General features: G+C 48.3%; 1 protein-coding gene across 4 annotated transcripts in view; it reads left to right on the forward strand.

The window, feature by feature from the left end:
- Positions 1–11,223, forward strand: part of LOC311611903 (carbonic anhydrase 13) — a 28,761-nt gene extending 17,538 nt beyond the window's left edge. For all 4 annotated transcript variants that reach the window (XM_084864436.1, XM_084864437.1, XM_084864438.1 and 1 more), the window contains 4 exons: positions 1,321–1,416; positions 2,591–2,653; positions 3,147–3,302; positions 10,674–11,223. In XM_084864436.1, the coding sequence (XP_084720562.1) occupies positions 1,321–1,416; positions 2,591–2,653; positions 3,147–3,302; positions 10,674–10,793 (435 nt within the window). In that variant the 3' untranslated portion in view covers positions 10,794–11,223. The remainder of the gene's footprint in view (positions 1–1,320; positions 1,417–2,590; positions 2,654–3,146; positions 3,303–10,673) is intronic.
- The last annotated feature ends 225 nt before the right edge of the window (positions 11,224–11,448 follow it).

Genomic DNA, 11,448 nt, shown 5'->3' on the forward strand with positions numbered 1-11,448 from the left:
CATCCACGCAGCGCAGAACACGGGCCACTGCCACCGTGCAGAGCCAGTCTCTTCGCTGTTGGGGGTGGGGTGCACTGCTTCTATAATAGTTCACTGTTCATGGTCACTCTTTTATTTAAAAATATGTTTTTATTGATTTCAGAGAGGAAGGAAGAGGGAGAGAGAGAGGTAGAAACATCAGTGATGAGAGAGAATCATTGATCGGCTGCCCTTTGCACGCCCCCCACTGGGGATGGAGCCCACAACCCAGCATGTGCCTTGACCAGGAATGTAAATGTGACCTTCTGGCTCATGGGTCAATGCTCAACCACAGAGCCACACCAGCCAGGTGTGGTCAGTCTTCTTTATCCAGAAATCCCCTGCAGGCCTTCCCTGTAGACGCACAGTCACATTGAAAGGATGGGATAAAACCTGGAGCAGACTAATCCCTCAGCTGTCACCTGGAAGGGGGTTAGTGCATGAAATTCCCACGTTTCCTCCCTGAGGGGCCACAGCCCTTGAGGAGGTCAAACCCGAAGCCTGCCCCTCTCCCGCCATCAGGATCTTGGCCACACCATCTGGGTGTGCCACGTGGCCTGGCCTTCCTGTGGCTGCCATCGCAGCGCACCCCCAGCTGGGGAGGAGCTTCCAGGAGCGGTCTTTGCTGGGCTGTGCGTGCCAAGTCCGTGCGCTGGTCTGTGCTCAGGGGGCCGTGCCTGGACACGGGCGTCCCTGGATTTGCAGGGGACATGGCTCTCGGGCAGAGTGGGATGCGGGGGAAGCCCCTCTGGTCCGAGCCTGGCCGCCTGCCCTCCCCTCAGCACACTGATCCTCCCCCGACCCTCTGCTTCCAGCCCAGCCTCTGCTAGGTCACTCCTGCTCCCCACGCGGGGCCTGGACTCGGGCCTGGAAGCTGACAGATGAGTGGACACCGCTAACACAGGGACTCTTAAGGCGAACCCATGTTCACACCGTAGAAAGGCCTTGGTGCAGGAGGGAGCCTCTGACTGCGTCCAGGAACCACTGCCCCATCCGCGGCAGGGTCACCCACTGACCCCGTACCCCAGCCTGGACCTGCCGCCAGCGGGCCTGCCTCCGGCTGTGGACTGCAGTCCCGGTGCGGGAGTGCAGGGGCCCTCCGTCACTGGGATCAGTGGCTGGAGATTGTTGGGGCTTCAGGGGCGTGGCAGGACTTCCTGGGGCCTCCAAGAGCTCCGTGGACGTGGATGTGGACGTGGCGGCAGGACCGTGCCTGAGGTGCAGGCCGGCCTCTCACCCTGGGCCCATGCGTCTGAGGACGGGCCTAAACATGATGCTGAGTTACACTGTCCTCCTTTCCAGCTCCACGTCGTCCACTGGAACGCGGACAAGTACCCCAGCTTCGTGGAGGCCGCTCACGCGCCCGACGGACTTGCTGTCCTGGGCGTGTTTTTACAGGTGAGGGCCTCTGGCTTCATGAAAACAGCTACTCAGCGTGTGGGGCAGGACTTCAGTCACCAAATGGATATCCTACCACTTTTACAAAATAGCCTATTGTTAGAGAGAGAGAGAGAGAGAGAGAGAGAGAGAGAGAGAAGCATCAGTAACAGAGAAGCTTCCAGCAGCTGCCTCCTGTACGCCCCCTATGGGGGATCAAGCCCGCCACCTGACTGGGAATTAAACTGCGACCTTTTGGGGCATGGACCGAGCCACGCAGGCTGGGTTCTACCATTTTTTAATAACAAGCCAGTTATAGGTCTAGTGTTTTCCTTTTGAAATGGATATCAAAACTCCATGTTTATGGTTCATCTCAGGGCCTGGGAGCTTTGCCTTCCAATCCCTCCTGTGTCTGTTGATCATTGTCATCAATTACCAATAACAGCAGCGTGGAGGTGAACGTGAGACCCCGCAGAGCCCGGCCGGCTTCTGGGGACAGGCTTCACAGCACTCAGGGCGCGCAGAGCGGAGCCGCCGTCCCGCTCTGGAAGCGCTGGTGGCACCGCAGTGGCTCTTGTCCCAAAGGCCCTGACCGCTTCTCATTGTTGTCTGTGCTCCTGCACAAGTGGTCAGACAGGTATCGCTGTGGCCACACCTGGGGTGGGTGGGGCCCCCACTCCCACGGGGACCACATTCTTGGAGGACGCTCCTCCTTGTTGCGACACCCACTGGGATGGGGAGGAGGGGCACCTGTTCTGAGGAACTCTGCTCAGGATGATCTGCTGCCTGGATCTGCCACCTCCCGTTGTTAGGCCGAATCTGGGATGTTTTCCGCCAGTGTTCTAATGTCAGAGTAGTCTGTGTGGAGAGAGGGTCTGGAAGTCACACCTGGGGTGGGAGTGCAGGTGTGATGGTGGTCTCCTAAGCCAGGCTGTCCAAGTTCACCTGCGTCTGCAGCTTCCCTAAAGCTGAGAACAGTGAGCTACCACTGCCAGTTCAGGGGTAAACTTGTAACTCAGCCCAGGGGCCAGAGTCTTCAGGCAGGTGGGCTGCTCCAGAACAATCTCTGCGTGCTGTGGGCTGGCCTACGTTTTGTTTGTTTTGTTTGTAAAGAATTTAAGATCATTACCAAAATGGAGCAATTCAGACCTGCTCTGCAACAGTCACCACTTCTCCCGAAATTTCCTGTTTTCAGATTGGCGAATGTAACCCACAACTGCAAAAGATCACTGACATCCTGGATTCCATTAGAGAAAAGGTAAGGCTGACTCCTGAGGACTGGGACTAATATGGTCCCATTTTCTGCTGAAGTCTCTTGTCAGCATAAACACGGGTGAGCCAGGCGAGTGCTGCTCCTGAAAGCAGCCTGCTTGTCCTTGACCGATAGAGTCGGCACAGCTTGTCACCACTAACTCCTGAGGTTTATGAAGGAGTCTTCAATCACCTAAAATAATCACATAAATATATTTATGCATAATTAGTTTCTGTCGTCAGAGTTTTACAGAATAAGCCTTTGGCTGCAACACATCTTCACTTATGTGAAAACAAATCTCGTCCTTTCAAATGAATCTTGGCGATGCCCGGCTGCCTCTAACATGTTTAGATGAAGGCACATCCTCTTTCTAAAATACAAACAGCAGACGCTAAACTGCGTGACGGGGGCAGGTCCAGGGAAATCTGAGGTCACTGCACGCACGTTTTCCCGAATCTGTGACAGCTTCCTGATGTAAGGCTCTCTCTCTCCTGCCCAGGGTAAACAAACTCGATTCACGAATTTTGACCCCTTGTCGCTGCTTCCTCCGTCCTGGGATTACTGGACCTACCCGGGGTCTCTCACCGTGCCGCCCCTCCTGGAGAGCGTCACATGGATCATCCTAAAGCAGCCAATCAGCGTCAGCTCCCAGCAGGTAGGCCTGCTCCTGCGGTCCCCTCCAGAGGAAATGGGCAGAATGGTTTTCACCCCTCTGTGCCTCCGCTGCGCTAGGAAGCCCATGTCCTCCCTCAGAAGAGACGTCTGTCCCTTCCCATCTGACCTCTGGTGAGGTGGTTCCTTCCCTGCTTCTTAGCAATGCGGGGGCAGTGAGGCCCCTTTGAAAGCAGCACTGCTTGCTTCTGCCTTCTAGCTTGCACTGAGAAAGGGGCTGGGATTCGAAAGGAAAGTCAGGGGAGAGGCTGCTCTTAAAAGGTGTCCTTCACCTTCCCTGCTGGTCCCTGGTCCCGCTCTCCCACAGGCTCACCTGCAGGAAGCGGACCTGCACCACAGACCAGGGCCCGATGAGCTTAAGAGGAAACCTGTGACCTGTGGCTTCTGTTGGCACAGCTTCTGTGGGGCGTCTGAGGGATGTCGCGTTTACAGAGGCTCTTCTTGTGACATAAGTCTGCAGGCTCAGGAGTCTGCCAGAACCCTGCTGGGCTGGTACCTTCGGCCACCAACTGCCAGGTGGATGCTGTGTGTCCCCAAGGCTGTGTTTAATGAGTTTTGTTTTGTCTTTCCTTTTGGAATTATGTGCTGCAGGACCTTAGCAACAACGCAGTCTGATAATTTTTGCAGCTAATAAAGCACTTCTGTTCTGGGCTGGCCCCTGCCTAGCTGCTTATTCCCCAAAGACTAGAGCTGGTTGACTTCTTCCAAGGCCATATCCGGGCATTTCTCCTTGCTGTGAGGCTCATGTGCCACTTCTGGTGGCCTTGTCTTTAGGACGAAACACAAATAATGCCTGGGGCATACTTACTAATACTTTTACAAAGACCAGCATAGAAATCTAGAGCTTGCCTGACACAAAATTTGCTGTGAATTTTTTCATTAGAAACAAGGTGAATTGTGTCATGAGAATAGGGACCCACCCCTGGGTCGGAGGGACACATTATAGCATAATGCATGCTTTTCCTCATACTTCAAGGGTATCTTTATTCCTTAGAGCCACTTGGAGAGTAACTTTTAAAAAAAATCTACCTGCAACTGGTAAGAGATTATATCAAAATATACATTAGATCCTTAAAATGCATGAAGTTAACCCAGTCAAGGAAACTTTCTGCCAATTTTGGGATATGACTGACTAACTGTGGGTTCATTGCTGTATCTTATCTCAGGCGCTATCAGTTAATGTTGATTATGATTCTGGCGTTTTGCACAGAAGAGCATAAAATGGAGGCTGAGCTTCAGGGGGTCAGTTGGCCCGCAGTTCACTGGGAAGCGCTCACTGAGTCTACAGGCGAGGAAACCTTTCAGACCTCCCATTTGCAACCAGACTGAAGTGATTATCTGAGTAGTAATCCAAAATATAAGATAGTACTATCTCGATGGTAAGACTTAAGAATGAAGCAAAAGGTATTTTAAAAGTCCAATCCCAGTTTTAACCATGAGAAAAACATCAGACAAAGCCCAAGTCAGGGACATCCTGCAAAACACCTGATCACGCCCCTCAGACTGTCCGTGCACCGAGAGCTAGGGCGTCTGGGAACGCACCTGCAGGAAGGGCTCCAGACGGCAACTCAGTGAGATTGTGTCCTGGTGGGATCAGGGGCAGAGAGAGACATCAGACAAACCAAGGAGGGAGGCCTGAGTAACCGCACCAAGGACGGTCCATTTTGGTTCATTATTTGTGAGAATGCACTCCGTGGAAGACGGTAACTCTAGAGGACGCTGAAGCGGGTACAGAGAACCCTTTGTAATCATTCTATAAATCTGAACCGTTCTAAAACAGTTCATTAAAAAATCCAGAACACGAGAGGGTTGGTAAGATTACTCAGCCCCCCACCTCTTTTATATAAAGTCTTTTGTGTATGCCACCGGCTTAGGAATTACTTTCCAGAAGATGGTATCTCAGTGATGACAGCTCTATGTTTGAAGTTGCTGGGAAGCGTTATTTGTTTATTTTTCAGTCCCACCATAAACCTTTTAGTCGTTGGGGCCAGTTTTCCCCGCTGCTCTTTCTTGTCAAGTCACTGTCTGAGGGTTTTCATTTTCTTTTTCTTGATTCAAGTCCATTTTTATACCCCTAGTCACTGACTGAAATGCTTGGTTTACCTCCAGGCCGAGATCAGATACTGCGATCCTGATATCTGGATAACAGATGCATCATTGTCTTGGGCAGGCGGACTTTTCTGCCAAGTCTCTTTGGGTTATTCTGGGTTTTATACCTCGGCTTACTCAGCTGCTGAAACCTGACCTGCAGGACACTGCCTAGCTCCTTCTTAAACATCCCCTTTGTTATGCCGTTGTGTGCAGACACAGCGTTCATGGAGCTCAGCGGCAGCGGCTGGCCTTGGTTGTGTGTGTCACCATGCACTGCAGCAAGCCACTCGCACGCAGCCCAGGAGAGGAATCCCTGCCAGAGGTTTCCTCGTGCCCTTTGCCCTCTACTCAGCCATGGCCTCAGGACACCACTGAGTCACTAGAATTTATTCAAGTGGAATTACACAGACATGCACTTCTGTGTTTGGTTTCTTTTGCTCAGCACAATGTTTTGAAGACTCACACATTTTATTTATTTTTGTTACAGAGTAATATTCTATGGTATGGATACACCACTTTTATTTTTTATTGTTTTCTTATTATTTAAAGTATTGCATATATCTCCTTTTTCCCTGATTGACACTTCCCACCACTCCCACCCACCCTCCCAGTGTCTATGCCGATTGGTTATGCTAATATTCCGTGCACACAAGTCCTTCGGTTATACCACTATTAAAAAAAATCTATTGACCAATTGATAGACATTTGGATTGCTTCTAGTTTGGAGATGTATGAATGTGGCTATCCATATTTGGATGTTAGAAATACTTGACATACCCACTTTTCTGTGGACACATTTTCACGTCTTGTGGCAATTACTAGGCCAAGTGATAAACTCATGTTTAATTTTATAAGGTACATTGTCTTCTAAAGACTGACATACCTCGATGTGGGGTTGGGGGAGACAAGAAAAGATAAACCAAAGAACTTATATACTTACTAGAAGCTTGAGGCACAAAATTTGTGGATGTGGGTATGTGGGGGGGCAGGGTCTCTCAGCCCAGCCTTCGCCTTCTCACAATCTGGGACCCCTCACTCCTCACTGCCTGCCTGCTCACTCCTTACCCCTGGACTTGCTGCTCCTTAGTGCTGCTACTGAGGCAGGAGAGGCTTGCACCACTACCACTGTGCTCGCCAGCCATCTTGAGTTCTGAGGGTACTCCTGCTGTGGGAGTGCACTGACCACCTGGGGGCAGCTTCTCTGTTGAGCATCTGCCCCCTGGTGGTCAGTGTGCATCAGCCGTTCTGTTCATTCTGCCATAAGGGTCTCTGGACTTCTATATACAGTATATAAACTAGAGGCCTGGTGCATGAAATTTGTGCATGAGGGGGGGGGGTACCTCAGCCCAGTCTGCACCCTCACTAATCTGGGACCCCTTGGGGGATGTCCAACTGCCAGTTTAGGCCCAATCTCACATGGGGCCTAAACTGGCGGTCAGACATCCCTCCCCTCTTGCAATCCTAACCACTTGCCTGCCTACTGGCTTAATCACTGCCTAACCACTCCCCTGCCAGCCTCATGGTCCCCAACTGCCCTCCCCTGCTAGCCTGATTGCCCCTAACCACCTCTGCCTCGGCTCCCACCATCGTGGTTTTGTCAGGAAGGCAGACGGTAGAAAGATGTCTGGTTTCCCAGTCTAATTAGCATATTACCCTTTATTAGTATAGATATGTGTAGTCATGGACATGGGCAGTAGGGTAGTGAAGACCTGGGGTGATGGGTATGGTCTTGGATGGGGGGAAATGGGAGATATCTGTAAGACTATCAACAATAAAAATATATTAAAACTGAAAATAAATAAATAAATAAATAAATAAATAAATAAATAGCTGGTCCTTTTTTTAGTCTCAGCAGCAATGAGGTTTCTAGTTGCTCCACATTCTGTTAGCACTTGGTGTTGTCAGCCTTTACCTTTAGCCATTCTAGTGGGTCTGTGCAATTTTACTATGCACTGATCAGATGACTACTGATGTTGAACATTTTTTTCATATGCTTGCTGTCTCTGTGTATATCTTTTGTGAAATATCTGTTCAAATCATTTGCCCATTTTTTAAAATTGGATTGTATGTCTTCTCATTATTGAGCTGCAAGAGCTCTTATCCAGTACAATCTGGATAAATGCCTTTTTCAATACATGTTTTGGCAAAAGTTTTCTCACAATCTATGGCTTTTTATTTTTTCACTGTCTTTTGAAGAGGAAAAGTTCTTAATGTTAATGAAGTCCACTTTATAAATTTATCTTTTATAGTTTGTGCAAAAGAAATCTGCTTAAGAAATCTTTGCCTATGTGCTACAAAATATTTTCTTCTTCTTTATTTGTTTTAGCTTTTACATTTAAGTCTTTGATTACTTATGAGTTACATTTTATGTATGCTGTGCCCCATTCTCTTTTTCTTTTCCTTCTGATATTCTAACTACACGTAGATTTGATCTTTTAATATCATTTGTGAAGCTCTATTTTAAAACATTTATCTCTGTTCTTCACTGTAGGCAATTTCTATTTATATATATTAAAGTTAATTTACTCTTTCCTATTATGTCAGCTTGACTGTTAAATCTACCCATTGAACTTTGTGCTTTAGTATTTATATTTTTAGTTCTAAAATTTGTAGTTGGCTCCCTTTTATTATTTCTGTTTCTCTACTGAGATTGCCCATTAAGAGTCATGAGATTTATTATGCAGTAAAGAGGATACTGTTTCATTTCATGTGGCCATTAAACATCTTTGTAAGTTCTGAATTTGATTCATCTTAGGCCTGACTGTTGACTCTTCTTTCTTTGAGAATGTGTTCCATTTTATTGTTTCTTGGTATGTTGAGTGATTTTTTAAATTATCATTTTCTAGTTGTTGTGCACATTAAGTTGTGATAATTCTGGATTCTGCCATCTTTCTCTGATAAGTATTGTTTCTTTGGTGCTAGCAGGTGGTCTTCCTGGCTGGGCTTGCATTGCACTGTTTTTTTCTTGTGCTGCTGCTCTGGTCTCTGTTTAGCCAGAGTGGTTTGTAGATATGGAGTTGGTGGATCTTCTTTCCAGCTCATTTCTTGCAAGACAGGTGTCCTCACGGCAGGCTCCACCAGCTCCAGGTGACAGACTGGAGAGATGGAACGCACTCTGGAGCACCCAGCTCTCCCTCCGAGTGTGCATGCCCTCGGGCCCGCTGCGTGCTTCGCCTCCAGGGTCTGCAGCTGGTTGGTTTTGCATTATGTCTGTGTTAGAAATTTTCTACATGAGGCTGTCTGGAGGGTCTTAGTCCAGCATATCTGGAAGTAGAACTCTAATGTCTTTTTTTTTTTTTTTTTTTTTTTGTATGATTCTTTTTTGTTGTTTTCAGGTTTTTTGTTGCTAATCCTTGTTGGATGGTATATAATATATTTTATTGATTTTTTTTTTTTTTTTTTTTTTTTTTTTTTTACAGAGAGGAAGGGAGAGGGATAGAGAGTTAGAAACATCGATGAGAGGGAAACATTGATCAGCTGCCTCCTGCACACCCACTACTGGGGATGTGCCTGCAACCAAGGTACATGCCCTTGACCGGAATCAAACCTGGGACCCTTCAGTTCACAGGCTGACACTCTACCCACTAAGCCAAACCAGTTAGGGCTGGAGGATATTTTTTCCATTGATTTTTAAACAGGGTGGAAGGGAAGAGAGACACACAGAGAGAAACATCGATGTGAGAGAGACACAAATTGGTTGCCTCCCGCACAGGCCCCAACCAGAGCAGGCATGGAGCCTGCAACCAAGGTATGTGCCCTTGACCAGAATCGAGCCCAGGACCCTTCTAATCCAAGGGATGATACTTTTAATCATTGAGCAAAACTGGCTAGCGCTCTAATTTTTTTTAATGGTAAAATGTTATATATTGTATTAGCAATAATTAATGATCTAAGAATGTTTTTCTTCTGCATCTTTAGACTATTTGTGAAATGAGGAAAGAATTTATTCATTTGAACATTAATTTTGACTTAATATATAAAACTCTGTAGTGTAAGCGATGTTTTCTGTGTTTTCCGATGGTCTTAGGCAACCCTGCTAGCAACCCACAGGTTGAGAACAGATGCTGTAGAGTCTAAGACCATCAGAAAACAGATATTTACATTATGATTCATTAAAAGTAGCAAAATTACAGTTATGAAGTAGCAACGAAAATAATTTTATGGTTGTGGGTTACCATAAAATTATTTTGGTACCACAATAATTAAAATTATTTTGGTACCACTGAATTAAAGTGTCACGTCATCAGAAAGGTTGAGAACCACTGCTATATATGGAAATAAATATGTTTCAGAAGAGCATTTTAGTTATGCTTATCTTTGTAATAAAACATCTCAGGTGTATGTGTGCTTACACATAGAAGAATGCTCACCTTGGCCCATTGGCTCTGTTGGTTGAGCGTAGTCCCATGCACCAAGAGGTCTCAGGTTCGATTCCCAGTCAGGGCACATGCCAGGGTAGGGGGAGTGCGGGAGGCAACCAGTCAATATTTCACTATCAAATCGATGTTTCTATCCCTCTCCCATCCCCTCTCTGTAAATATACATACATATATATATATATATATATATATATATATATATATATATAAAACTATTCTTAGGAAAATCAGAAGCGTTTTATAGTGTCAAATGTCACTTGATGTGGAGACTAGCAGCCTGTTTTCTTCTTGATACTGTCTACTGCGTGAAGTTGTAAGACACGGAGGCTTTCTTGTAATGAGCAAAATTAAGCCCTTTTGGTGAGAAATGTGTGCCACTTAAGTTGTGCTTAAACGTGACCAGAGGCTGAAGGCCTTAGGATTTCCATAGAGAGTTGTTTACAGGCACAAGAATAGGGAAAGCCAGCAGCTTTTTGCAGTTTCAGGAAGACAGTGCTTGCAGGATGAGTGTGGCTGCTGTGAGCACTGGGCCTGCAAGGCTGTGGAGCCCAGTAGTCTGTGGCTCCTGAGGTGACCCATCCAAGGCTTCATTTGGAGCTGAGGACACTGAAGCTGAGGTCCGGGTGGGGGCGGGGGGCAGAGCTGGCCTGTGTCCCCGCTAGGAAGGTCCGTGCCATCCTGTCAGGTAAGGAGGGCCCAGGGCCTGTGCTCAGAAGCCAGAGGCACCTCCAGGTGCTGAGCTGTCAGCCGGGCGGCCTTACAGGCTGAACCAGGCCAAGGAGACCTGCCTGCTGCTGCAGCTCCTGGCTCAGCGCACCCGTTTCTGGGCTCATGGGCACCGCACTCACACTGGTCACCTCCTAACGCTGCCTCTCTCCCCACAGCTGGCCGCCTTCCGCAGGCTCCTGTGCACCCCCGAGGGCCACGCAGCCGCCTTCCTGCTGAGCAACCACCGGCCCCCGCAGCCCCTAAAGGGCCGCCAGGTGCGGGCCTCCTTCCACTGACAGCCATGGCCAGGACCAGCCCACACGCGTCGCGGAGAGAAAACAATCCCTGCCGATGGTTTCCCTAGCTCCGGTCAGGGTGCCCTGTGCCCTATGCTGTCACCACAGCAGCAGAATGTCCCATCCCTGTGACCACGGGGCCTCACTCCCAGCCTGGGATTTGCACTCGCGACCTTGGAGCAGGACACCGCCAAGTGTGCAGAGCCACGGGGTGCGCCCACCGCAGCCTGCATAGTGGACCTCAGTTCATGCGAAAAATGGTCCCTTGTGGTAGAGACCAAGCTAGTCATGGTCTCCGCGATGTTTAGTAGAAATCCTGCATTCGTGTCCAGAATGATGGGGATACCTCTTCCTGTGGGGAAACCAGTGACTCTGCTTACCGTGTTGGTACATTCCAGTTCATTAAAAGTTGGTCATATTTCCAATTTTAAAGTGGACTTTGGTTTTGGTTGTGTCGCTGATTCATGATGCCTTTGAAAAACGAGCAATAGGGGAGCTGGTGTGGGGGGTGGGGGAGCAGGGGGACGTGGCTCCTCTTGGCCTCCAAGCCATAGCTTAGAATCGCCAGTTTGGGTGAGGACTTCACTGGGATATAAACACTATTTAAACTTCAGCGCTGATGCTGTGTGTCCACCCACGGGGACGTTATTGATAA

This window comes from Pipistrellus hanaki (assembly GCF_964339955.1).
Source record: "Pipistrellus hanaki genome assembly, chromosome: 17".
In the NCBI taxonomy this organism is placed as follows: Eukaryota; Metazoa; Chordata; class Mammalia; order Chiroptera; family Vespertilionidae; genus Pipistrellus; species Pipistrellus hanaki.